The 13,780-nt window shown below is 39.6% G+C and overlaps 1 protein-coding gene across 3 annotated transcripts in view; it reads right to left on the reverse strand.

Annotated features, from left to right (window-relative positions):
- ap3d1 (adaptor related protein complex 3 subunit delta 1) overlaps positions 1 to 13,780 on the reverse strand; it is a 71,109-nt gene that overhangs the window by 32,664 nt on the left and 24,665 nt on the right. For 2 of the 3 annotated variants that reach the window (XM_042056138.1, XM_042056137.1), the window contains exons 7-11: positions 11,714 to 11,853; positions 10,145 to 10,218; positions 9,993 to 10,042; positions 2,530 to 2,579; positions 2,083 to 2,155 (exon numbers count right to left, since the gene is read on the reverse strand). In XM_042056138.1, coding sequence (XP_041912072.1) covers positions 2,083 to 2,155; positions 2,530 to 2,579; positions 9,993 to 10,042; positions 10,145 to 10,218; positions 11,714 to 11,853 — 387 coding nt within the window. The remainder of the gene's footprint in view (positions 1 to 2,082; positions 2,156 to 2,529; positions 2,580 to 9,992; positions 10,043 to 10,144; positions 10,219 to 11,713; positions 11,854 to 13,780) is intronic. The other variant, XM_042056139.1, reaches the window with a different exon arrangement.

Below are 13,780 nucleotides of genomic sequence, written 5' to 3' on the forward strand. Positions count from 1 at the left end.
TACAATATTATAGTCAAAATAAAGAAAAATCCCATCACCTTTCCACCAGATCTGTCTCCGTAGAGATATGGCTGTGACAAAGTCACCACAAATGACTAGAGGGGTAGCAATGTAGGCTATTCCACCAGCTGCGGCCACGGTACGGTTCAGAAGCAAATTATGCCAGAAACGGCATTCTGCGTTCAGGGTTCTAAATTAACACCCACCAACACGCCAAATGCAGGTTAATAAAAACTTACTAGCCAGTTTAGCCAGTTTGGCCAGTGATGCATGAGGCATTACATGCATGATACATAAGGCTCTGTTCTCGGTCATATATCCACCTGGCAGTACTTCCTACATTTCCCATGACCACTGTGCCGTAATGCCACGTGATGACATTTCATACGCCCATTGGCTGCGAGCAGTTTGCAGTGAAACCAGCGCGAGAGACCATGGAAACGAACGGAGTGTCTACCAGAAAACACATGGAATTAGAAGAACAAACAGAGCCAGAGCAGGGAGCATAGACTGAAAGAGGAGGGAGTTACGCGTTACGAAATATTAACGCAATTAACGCATTGTGTTGACCTATTTCCTTTGTTGGGGTCTGATGTCATGTAACGGAGGCCACAAAACCTGAAGCAGCAAGATCGTTTATTTTATTGTCTATGGAGTTTGCTGAAGATGGAACATGAGGAACTTGTAGGCGGAAATTTTTAGTTTTAAAAAGTTGCCTGATCAGTGATCACCACCACCACACGCATCACGCACTGTGATAGGGCACCAAGAGACAGAGGCGGGACCATTATTTAGCCAATAATTATAGCTGTACTGCAAACTGTTTTTCACTCTAGTTAGAGAAAGTATACAATGTCAACATGCACCAACAGCATGTTACATAAAGATGACAGCCTACTTTTCGGGTCCTCTCTATAAAGATCCAACTTGAACGTAGGATCTATGCTACTCCATTTAATTGAGAACGCGTCTGAGCGCGCACGAGAGGGAGAGAAAACGAGTGGCAGGTTCTAGCTGGCTTGTCATTGTGGATGATCTTTTTATTAAGTTAAGATTAAACTAAATGCAGCCATAGTTGAGACAGACTTATGGGCTTTGCTTTGAAAGGTTCTATATCCAATCAGATAGCATTTGCTTATGAATATTCATAAGCTTTACATCTTCGACGCCTATGGATATTGGGCTCACAAGGGTATCATGTTAAAAGCTAACAGTGGCACTGTGCCAGAGAAAAAAACACTATTTTAAACTCAAAACAGAACACTACAACAATGACATAGGATTTGCTACAGAGGCATAGACAACATAACTGTTTTGCTAGCCTAGGCCTACCAGTTAGAAAACAGACCAATCACATAGGGAACTGCCCATTTTTCCGACATCCCTTTTTTCTGACATCTCAATAGTTAAAAAAAATGCCCATTGGTCCGACAGCCTGTTATTCAGTAGGCCTAGTCTCTTTCACCTGCAGCCGTCTCATTTAATTTCAGTCAATATTGGTTATAGCCAATGATTTGGTTCTCAGTGGGCAATAGTTTGGCTGATTTCATGCCCACGTAGCTTAGGCTATAGGTTAGGCCTACTTGTTGCTTTTATTTGCTATTGCACCAAATAAGATTTAGCTAGCCACATGCTATTTGCTATAGACCTTGGCCTAAAGGACATTCCGTTTGTAACAATTTGACCTTATTTAGAATACCAACAAACATTACATTTCTTATATGCAATAACTGCAATTATGTAGGCACATAATGTAATCTGAAACCTGCTGCCCTGATTAAAAAAACAATGCAACTGATCTCAGCTGGTATTCTGTCTATAATGGAGTGGAATGGAAATGTCTAAGTGACCCCAAACTAGGGGTAGTGTATGTAAGTCATTTTGGATTAAATATCTCTGCTAAATGAATAAATGTAAATGTAAAACGCTTTATGTGTGTGTGAATATTCAGACAAAATCTGAAGCCCAGATTTAGTAAATGGAGTAGGAAGAGTGATCACATAACATTGAGGCAACACTCATCTACTTGACTTGGTGACTATCCACTACTGCAAACACACAGACAATGAGAGAATGACACACTGCAGGCATTGACAGAGGGCTCACAGTTCTGGTCCGAGTCTTCAATGAGGATTCGCAGCTTCTGCACACAGAGCTGAGAGAGCAGGGTGGAGGGGAGGGGAGAGGAGGGGGAGAGGAAAGAATATAACAGAGACAGAGATAGAGACAAGGGAAGGAAATCAATTACAATTCACCGTAAACCTTTCCACACCAGACTCAATGTTTTATTATAACACAGATCTATCAATACTATTTTATCACATGCAGAGTAGGCCTAATAAGCAATCTGGGATATTGGTCATGGTCACTAATGCACAGTGCTCACTAGACTTCGGTTCAAAAACATTGACAATATTATATCAGAAAAATGAAAGCATAACACTAAAATATCTGGACATAACTGCAATAAACTGGAGTGGAAAGGATTAACGTGTGACAATAAAACGACACAGGAAGGCTGGAGCATACCTGAATACTAGCACTGTGGTTGGGCATTCCCGATGACAGGGATATCAAAACTGCAAAAACAGGAAATATTAGTTGTGAAATTGCATAATTACATTAAAGAACAGATCAGAGGTGCATTCAAATTCACAAACGTAGGTGAACATTTACTAACAGAACAGGTTTCTGTTTGTTTTGAGCTCTCGGCGAACTTGCAAACAGTCTGAGGAGGTAGTTCTCCGTGAACATACAATAGAGCTGGAAGTGAGCTGGACAAAGTGTTACCGTTACAATGGAATGTTTGAACAGTTAAATTTGAACAATTTTGTGTAGATAAAACATATTCGCCACGAACATTCACCACTCAGATTATGACCCCTTTGAGTTTAACAGGCAACAATACCCTGACACATGTAACTAAGGGCCAAATAGTATCAGTCTTTACTAGGGGTGTCACGATTCTCCAAATCATTGATTCGATTTAATTTCTGATTTTAAAGACAGGATTCGATTCAATTTTCGATCGTTTTTAAATATTACTATTAATGCATTCCTTATGTTGTTTACTTTTTTGGCCTTTTCCTATTCTGTTTTGGGGGGGGTTTTATTTTGAAACCGTTCCTACCGCGAGGTTGTAAACAGAAGACACAGGGTTCCCGCGGAGTCTTAAAAAGTCTAAAATTCTGAACTTTAAATTTAAGGCCTTAAAACGTCTTAAAAACGGCCAGATTTTCATCCGAGGACTTACATTTCATTTAGTCAGGTCTAAACAGTATTTTACCATCGTTCATTTCGAGAAACACTGGCCGCAGAAAGTTATTACAAAGTACTGTAGCAAAAAAGTATTGAGTCATAGCCTGCAAGGCGGAGCTCTAGCGTCTTTGCTACTACAAAACAAAACCAGCAGAATGTTGCCCTCAGAACGTTGGTTCGGTGTGTTCTTTCTGGGGGATATTGATGTTGGTACGTACGCAATGATAAATCTACAAATCCTGTGATAAATGCCTGCCCGCAAATTACGTCTGCGTCTCCTCAGAGTTTGGAAAATGGGAAAGTGTACTTTCAACGAGACATGGCTAGATCACAGCGATTTCCGCTGTCGGTTACAAGCGGTAGCCTACCCAGCTCCAGGTATGAGGCTCGCTGCAAACTTTGCAAAAAAACTATTCAACTAGATGTACCGCAGAGCGGTACAAAATATGACCGCCGCCCAGTCCAGCACATTTTTTCCACAAAAATAAATCACGCTGAAAGGCCTATATGATTCTAACTGTCTCACTAAATTGCATTATCCACACTCAATTCTCACTGGTATCTGCTAGACAACAAGTACCAAAACATGATTAGTTCATAGATTTCACATGTAAAATTCATTTTATACAACCCCACCCCTATCTTGCCTGTTCATAATTCTGAGAAATTCTTGAATTGTGTGCATGTGTGCGTGTACACGTTTATGTTTATGTTTATGTGTGTGGGTGTGTGTGTGTGTGCGTGCTTGTGTGTTTGCCTGCGTATGTGTGTTTGTGCATGTGCATGCATGCGTACATATGTCTACTGTGTGAGTATGTGTCATACGTATGATTACTGTGAATGTATGTGTGTGCGTGTGTATCTGTTTATGCACATGTGTGCACATGGAATGGGTTAACATGACCCCTGGAAGAAAAACAAATTGAAAAACAAAAAAAATTGGTCATCCTAGGCCCTACGGTTCTCAAGATATTCACAGAAAACTGTGTCTGCCCTACCCTCCTTTCAGGGGGTCCAGTACAGCGGGGGGGCTACAGATCAAAATTAAAAATGATGGTTCCATGCTATCCATGTGGGGTTACATGCCCACCAAGTTTCGTGTACCCCGGTCTTTCAGTGTCCCGGGAATCCTTGTTGGTGTACGGTCACTAAATGTACACATAAATTATTTTATTGTAAGGCCCCCCATGAACGAAAGTTCACAAAACTTGGCATGCATTCAGAGGGTGTCATAATGATCCTACACTTTCAATTTCGTGCAGTTTTGACCATGTCAGCCAGAGATATTGTGATGAAAACACCTAATTTTTTGCTTTTTAATTTTTAACTAGGTGGCGCTATACATGAAATAAGTGGTAATGGAATGGATTGACATGCCCCCTTAAGACCAACATACAAAAAAAAGGTGGACCTCCTAGGCCATACGGTTCTCGAGATATTCACAGAAAACTGTCTCCGGCCACCTACAGGCCAGTTGGTGTATAGTAACATAAATTAATTTATTGTGTGGCCCCCCATGAACGGAATTCCACCCAACTTGGCGTGCATTCAGAGGGTGTCCTAATGATCCTACACTTCCAATTTCGTGCAGTTTTGACTATGTTAGGTCACAGATACCTGCGATTACAACACCTCATTTTTACTTTTTTGTGTTTAACTAGGTGGCACTATACATGAAATGAGTGGTTATGGAATGGGTTGACATGGCCCCTTGAGATCAACATACAAAAAAAATGGTCCTCGTAAACCTTACGGTTCTCGAGATATTCACAGAAAACTGTGTCTGCCCTACCCTCCTTTCGGGGGGGTGCAGTCCAGCGGGGGGGCTACAGATCAAAATGAAAAACGATGGTTCCATGCTATCCATATAGGGTTACATGCCCACCAAGTTTCATCTACCCCGATCTTTCAGTGTCCCGGGAATCTTTGACGGAAATTTGCACATGCGACATTCGCATGGACATTTTGGACATTCGCTGCGCGGCGGTCATAATAAGGGACTCTGGGTGTGAAGGCGCTGGAGTCACAAGCCAGATCAGAGAAACATAAGCTAGTCGCAAAATGTGAGCCGTTTATCACAGAACCTAGCCGCTAATATCAGTTGAAAGCTCCGGTTTCGACATCTGTGTGATTTATGTGAGAAAAGTACTCCGTGAGCAATTCAACAGAGAATAATGGATGTGAATTTGAACCATATTATTACTATATTTTTTAGGGGGGGTTTTGATTAACTTAGGGTGGTTTCAGCACCCCCAAAATACTGTAAACTTAACAACGTCCCTGACAACGCTCATACACATACCCCACCCGCACACATTCTCATGCAAACACGCACACGCGCACACACACCCACACACACACACACACACAAGTGCAGAGAGACGCATGTCCACCCAAAACACTTTCACACCCAGTTTCAACTCCAGTCTCATTTTTGACTTCCTTGGATATATCATGGATATATCAATGCACAACTCCAAAAAAATGAATGCAATATGAAATATGAAAATGAAAAAAGAATAGCCTAGAATACATGGATTTCTATGTAACGTCAAGAAAACATACGTGCGCAAGAGGCAGAAAGCACCATAGAACAGCATAGAGCAGTGCTCTCCATGAAAAGAACAAAATGAGTTTTTTGTGCTGAAAACTGCACCAATTCGAAATCACGATGGTTAGAGAATGTTCAATATGTTCAATATCCCTAAAGGAATGCATGTCTTCGCCAAAAATGACAAAATATGATGTTAATGCAAATGAACGTCAAACTCTGAAATATAGCCTGAAATGAGATGTTATTATCATTGAGACAACAGGGGACCAGGGGTATATAAAAAAATTACGATTGTAGCTTACAGCAGCGCGGCTGCGCGCGAATGTAGTTTTGTTGATAAACAGGAAACCCATCAGAGCAGCTGCTCCACAAACGTGTCTTAATTAACGTCATGCAGTTAACAAGGTGCGAAGGAGCTTGCTCTTCTCCGCAACCCTGTCTATCACGTCATCAGCATCCAAGTTCATTATAGGACCTCTTTCACTGTCGCCATCAGCATAAAGGCCTCCAAATTATCCTGTGACAATCGTGTCCTTAGGCGATTCTTGATGAATTTAAAGTAACACCAAAGAGTTTTTTGCACCTTAAAATAATGTTTCCAAAATCGTTTCAGTGGTTCATCAACTCGTAACAGGGTGAACGGCACTTCTGCATTCGCTTCGCGGCCCTCTATCGGCTATAACCGCACTATGTAAGTTTGCGTAAGTTTGCCAGATCGGGTAGCGGATCTGTAGTTCGATGGAATGAGACATAAGAAACTACAAATTTGACTTGCATTTGAAGTCGCAATACATCGTACTTTCATAAAATCATGCAACATATTCTACCTTCTCTGTGGACATTGTTATTTGCAATGCCGGTGCTGGATAAACAAATAGTGCGTTTGACAGAGGAAAAGTTCTTTAGTGTTGCTTTAAGAGTGGAAAAACTCTGTTTGCATGCCACTTGAGTACATGACAGTGTTAGTAGGAATTCATTTGCTAACCATATATAGTTAGGCACAGGTAAAGAGGTTTAACTGCTGGAGAAGGACATAGCAACAGATTGCACAATTCTTGCAGGTAGCACATTTCTTGCTCACCAGGTTTATTTCTGTATCTTCCTATATCTCCGCGGCATCATCAAAGTCCGACGCTTTGACTGTATAGAGGAGACTTTTTCAGGCTGTCCCAGTGCGTGGCGAGATGTGTCAATTCCGACTGTAGATTTTCAACCGTAGCACCTTCACTGAATTTAAGCAGACATTCTCTTTTGTTTTGAAGTGCATTTGGGGGCAGTTTATTAGCTTTTATAAAGGGAAAATTCCGAGGATCAAGGCATGCTAGATCGGCAATTCCCCGTGCTGAAGGTAGACGCATTCGGTTTTGAAATTCCCAGAAGTCATTGCTTCATGTAGCCTAACTTTTGTAAACCAATAATAAAATAAAAGATACAGGCAGCATATTTATTGTATTCCAATTTCAAACAATGCACTTTTAAATCATTTGATTGAATAAGGTTACAAAAGAATGTAGACTGATGTAAATATTGAGGGTCACCATGACTGTAGTGTAGAGACTCATGTCTGGTATAAATACTGATCAGTTTCCTACTATGAAGGAGGAAAAGGGAGTTAGAGATAAATGGCTTAGTCGAAGCCATGTAACACTATTGATGCTTGATAGTGGGCCAAGAGATATTGTAAACCCGTCTTTACGATAAATGGGTAGCGCAAACCCGACAAGCATGCCGCTTAGTGATTGGCCGGCCCAAACGGCCCACGAGGGGCCGCGGCCCTTCTGGCATCTGCCCAAATGCAAGACCGTCCAGTCAGTCACTGGCGAGCAGCCTAAAGTGTTGACGCCGCAGTAGGGGTGGGCGATATATATCGTCTGCGAGAATATCGTGATTGTTGTTTTAACAATGTGCAAATTGACATTATCGAGTATTTATGGGGAAAAACACTCGAAATCACGCATTGAAGACTCATACATTCCCAGGAGGTGTATGCGGGAGAAGCCCCTGGCTGCAGCAGAGCAAGTGTCACGTGATCACAACGTTGTCACACGCACGCCTAATGTTTATTTTGTGCAGCGAGAGTAGCCTACTTGAGGTTTTATGTGGCTACTTCTGTTCAAGTAGCATTGATGAGACAGTCACGTTTTTTCCTACACGGTATTATATGGAGAGAAAACATTAGCCTTTGAGTCAGTTGTAAACAAAGAACTATTCTAATGTAACTCTTTTGTAAATGGACTGAAGTTCTCTATGGGATTTCTCATATACATTAGCCATAAGCTAACGCATTAGTTTCTATTATGTAACTTGGAATGCTAGCCTACATGATTGCTCTTAAACAAAACATAGAAGGAAATAACTGAGATGTACTCTGTTGGTCTGCTTAGTTTTACAGTGAATCCTATGTAAAGGTTTGAAAGGAACATCAGCTTCAGACTTTCTCTTGGGAAACTGTTAGGCCTATTCATCTTCTCTAATGTAGCTGAGACCATGTCATTGCCACACACACAAGCGGGGGCAGAATTGGAAATGTGTCAGAGTGACAATGCATTGGTTGATTTGGTTAAAAAGTCACAGGTTAGGTTATTGGTTATTATTTTAATGATTCTATTCATAAATAATGAGCTGTAAAGTAACTCAGACTTTAACAAAAACAATGTTTTAAAGGATATCGACTAATTATCGTTATCGTCAAAATCACAAAAAATATCGAGATATTATTTTTTGTCCATATCGCCCACCCCTACGCCGCAGTTCAACACGTGTGTGTGTTTTTGCATCTTGGCATGTATGCTGAACGTGACATTGGGGGTTTGGCTACATCGTCGATTCTACCTTTGAGTTCGAAGTTCGAGAACGAGATGTAATTTTGATCGATTTCAACTAAAAAATCTAAATCGTGACACCCCTAGTCTTTACATACAACTTGTAATGGGACTATGTGTACACACAATCCTAGAATTTTACACTTTCACTAAATTTTCCTCAAAAATGGCACGTATGTATTTCAATGATTTGTCAACTTAGTACTGGTGAAAACTGACAATGAGTTGAACTGCTACTGGGTTATTCCATGTCAATTCAACCAGTGCCTCCCATTTGACCCAATCAGAATCGTGCCCAAACATCTCAACATAAGGTCTGTAAAAATTATACCTCCGAATTTTGGAGCTTTGGATCTTGATGACAGATGACCGGCTACTCTATAGGTGTTATCATATTTGAAATAATCAAATATGTCTTAAAGTTAAGTTCATGAAGTAACTTTGTTTGCCTTCATTTGATTCCCAATCAAGATACACTGCTAAAAATGGCTTTACATTGATGGACTTCTGGAATGTTTAGAAATGCAAAATAATAGAATTATAATCATGTGATAAAATATGTGATTAATCACGATTAACTATAGAAATTCTGCGATTAATCTTGATTTAAAAAAAAAATAATCGTTTGACAGCCCTAAGTTAAATGCATCATCTGGTGCACTTTGAAAAGAAATTCAGAGGTTAGACTTGATTATTTTTATTTATGGATAGAAATATTTGTGCTGTATCCCAAACTATTTTGCACTTAAGATTTGTAACCATGCAGACACAGGTGGAATAGTTATGATGATTGCAATAACTTTACAACCACAAACATATTTGCTGACTTTCACAGTTCAGAAATGGTCAAAAATAGTGTTCATTTCAACAATCCATGAAATTATGCAGTAGTGTTGTCACTAGTGTCACTTGTGTTGTTCAGCTAGTTAATCTAAGATAAGATATATTTATCTTGGCCATCTACAGTATACATGCTATATCTTCCTTTTTCAGGACAGTCTGGGACACAACAGTTCAATACAGGGGCACGTGCCCCAGTAAAAAGGGTCTAGTGACGAGACAAGAGATAGGCCTAACATTAAATCACTGACCTCAATGTCCAGCTCATATCAGGTGCTTTCTAATAGTCTAGCAGTTGCATTGGGTCTACTCATACTGGCTCATTATTTGCATGTTTTTATTGTTAGTTTATTTTATAAATAAAGTAGTTACCATTTCAACTGGTAAAGGGTTGTTGTGTGATGACACAGAAAGTTGCAGTTTGGTGAGCTAACTATATGTTTTATAGGCTGTAGTTATGTCCCTTGAATATAATAGCCATAACCATTTTTACACCCAAAAATTCTGCACATACTGACCTGCAATAACGGTGTTCACACATTCATATAAAAGGGACATGGCAGAAGTGCTGTGACAACATAAAAACATCAGAAAAAGAGGTAGTGTTACATATCCATAAGGCGTTTTCATAGTTAAATGGGCTATAGGATGTCACTGTCAATTGAGGTACCTGTGAATAAGGTTGGTGAGCGGCTCAATCAGCTTCTTCCCCAGCCGTGGTTCCAGTGGTGTGAGGGCACCGAACTGAAAGACAAATATCCTCTCATAATTATCTTGTCAATGTATGTCTGCTTATTTACGCTATAAAACTACAAATTATGTTCAGCACATCTTTAAAGAACAACTAGAGCCCAGTTTTTAAGAAAATGCTAATTGTGGAGGGCAGATCTTTCAGTTCATAAATCCTGCCTCTCTTAGTTACTGTTGATACATGTATGTCTGTCAAACATTGCAGAATCAGAATATGTAGAACACCCTAAAAGTTGTAGATTACCTGAGGAAATCAATGCTACTCTGTGAAATATATGTTCATTCTAAAATTAAACCAGGCATAGCAAATGGGGTTATTGTAACAACTTCAACTGAACTGGTAGAGTGCACACTTCCTGTGAAATCCCATCTACTAGTTCTAAAACACAACTAACTTAACATTATGGGAGAATCGTAGTCTTGCGCTGTTCAATAAAGTCATTGAATTACAGATGGAATCTTGTCCAATTCCCAAGGCTTTAAGGCAATATTAAGGTCACAGGTTTACTGACACGATTGTAGTTTGCTTCTGTTGGAACATAGCTAACGTTAACCCATAATGACTGGTAGTTAACACAGGGATGGGCTCAAGGGCCACATTTGGTTTTGAAAAACAATGTTTTCCATCATTTAAATGACAATAATGATGATTTAAATAATATTTTCAATAATCAACAATAACAAGCCAGCTGTAACCTGCCGCTCTCTCTCTCCCTCTTGTGCGCGCTCAAACGCGTTCCCAATTAAATGGAGTAGCAGAACGTTCAAGTTATATCTGCTGCAATGAGTATCTTCTCTATGTAGCATTCTGTTTTCACATTGACATTGCAAAACTTTCTCTAAGAAGAGTGAAAAGCAGTTTGCAGTAAAGCTAACCACAACATCGCCTATCGCAAGAAAAAAAGAGCGAGCAGCCTATGATAACCTAATTAAATGTGTGTGGCGGACCGGATCCGGCCCACAGGCTGTAGTTTGCCCACCCCTGAGTTAACAATAATGATAGCAGGCTAGTTATAATGGTTATCTCCAAGCCGTGAAGCTGGGTGTATATTGAGTGTGCCTCTTTTAATAACGTTGTTTGGTTAATGATACCTTTTTGTCAATGATAATCAGTTTGCAAGTGAGTGACTGTCATGAACACACGACTCTAACCCTAATCCTAACCTCTAACCCTAATCCCAACACTAACCCTAACCCTAATCCTAACCCTAACTTGTTATGACAAAAACCGAATGTCACTTAATAACAGAAGTGTTATGTCATAAACGTTTATGACTTGTTTATGACATGTTCATGACAGTGTCATGTCACTCATGTCGATACTGTCAAGTAAAGTGTAACCCATTTTTATTATGCTGACTAAAAGGGTGTGACAGCCAAAGTCAAATTATTGCACCAAGGTCAGGTGCTTTCAGGTGAGAAGCATGAATGAAAATGCCTGAATGAACACAGAATAAAAAAAATCACATGCACTTTAGTCAGGACTTACCAGTTTAATGATTTTAATCAGTACCCAGTTATTGGTGGAAGAGGTCATCAGCTTGAAAAAGAGGGGAGCCAGAGACAAGTAATTCTTAGGATTTCTTCTGGCCAGCTCACAGATGACATTCACTGCTGCTGACTGGACCCCTGGCAACAAGAGAGGCACTGAGCGCTTTGATTGAACTCACAAATGTAATCATCCAGTAATCATACCAGACCTAAAAGCCAAAGCACTTTGCACTTCATATACAGCTGGCAGACACCGTCCAAAACATAAAGCAGTACATACCAATTTATAGTCCAGGTAACAAGTCACTTGACGCAAAAGCACCAACATTAGTGTTTGTTTAGGTGTCGCAGACCTTTTTTAAAAAAAAGCTGCACACATTGTTGCATGCACTGATTGGATAGTAACTCAAATGTCTACATCCTGAAGTGTTGCCGCGATTGATATGTGTCTGTTTTTCTTATTACATTAAAAAAATTCAGACAAAGATGTTAGAAAATGTAAACAGATGTTAGCCACATTGTCACATAGTCATAGAAACTAGATAATGTTCTATTCAACATTGTGTCACAGGTGAGGGAACATTTTCTTGTTGAGTGACACTTGTCAACTGGACTATAAGCCAGACAAGGTGATGTGACTGATATTTGTAACTAATGATTTGCCTGTTACTTCCATGTGCTAATTCAATACAGGTTCAATACAGTACAAACTTTCATGTTAATCTATTTCAAACAAATGTTAACAGAGATTACCAATACAAAGACTTTATATTTATCAATTTATGCATGGCCCTACACCCTAGATGTGAAAGTAAAGTAACAAACTCTTTGTTCGAGTAAAAAAAAAAAAAATGTGTCATGCATTTGATTACTCTGAACATTCAACAATAACTATACATAAACATAAATCGACAAATTGTTTGTCACAATTATTAACATTATCACCTGATCTCAATTATTTGGCCTGGCAGGAACAGACAAAAATGTCATTTGTCCACCGTATCTTGATACTTCACAATAACTATTCCAAAGTTCAATGCCCATAACTGATTTGTCTTTATAAAGATGTATGTGGGTCATTCTCAGTGTTGGGCAAGTTACTGAAAATTAGTAATTAGTTACAGTTACTTCTTTCAAAAGTAATTGAATTACCTTACCAATTACTGTATATCAAAAGTAATTAGTTACTAGAGAAAGTAACTTTAAAGTCTGCTTTTAAAATGTCAATATGAACAGTACTGAACAGTCACACACACAATAAATCTAATTTTTAGACCTACTTATTGTAGTTTCAACAGGCCTTCAAATCAATAGCCTTGTGCATGAGTTCTCAAACTTTTTCCAACCCCAAAACATTCTATAATGCATGAAGGCTTCCCTGACCTTGTTTTGCGCCACCCTCACCATCTAGGTGGTTTGATAGATATGTACAGTACACTGCCTACTGCTTGCCTTCTACTACTACTACTACTACTACTAGTAGTAGTATGCATGGTGGTGCACTGACACTGAATTCTGCAATATAATAATGAGTTATTATTATCATTATTATTATTGCAATCCTTCTGTAGGCTACATGGAATGAGTTCAATGGGATGTAATGTGAAACAATGTTAAATGGCCTATTTTCAAAGCGGTTATTGTCTGCTCACACACACACATACAACCTTCCTGCTTTGAACACAGTTGTATTATATAGCATTTTAAGCACCATCAGTTTGGGAAAAGCCTGCGCTGCACAAGTGCTGACCTACCGAAATAAGTTCTAATGCACATCCGAGGGTTTGGGGTTGTCGCGCACTATGCAGAAGGTTACTCTTCAGCTAATATGGTTTTCCAGAGAGAAGTTGCATGTTCCGTCACAGACAAATGAATCCATAACACCATGGACACCAATTCCGATGTAAACATACTGTGCAAATAACTCAAGTCAATAACTCAAGGCTATTTGGAGGTTTCTTTATCTGGTAAGTGAAATCTGCATTTTCCTCTCGAGTTAAACGTGTGCTTGCTTGTGCCAAGGCTATATATAGGCTACTGTATGTAGGCCTATTGGTGTTGTGGC

Source organism: Alosa sapidissima, chromosome 12 (genome assembly GCF_018492685.1).
Source record: "Alosa sapidissima isolate fAloSap1 chromosome 12, fAloSap1.pri, whole genome shotgun sequence".
NCBI classification, from domain to species: Eukaryota; Metazoa; Chordata; class Actinopteri; order Clupeiformes; family Clupeidae; genus Alosa; species Alosa sapidissima.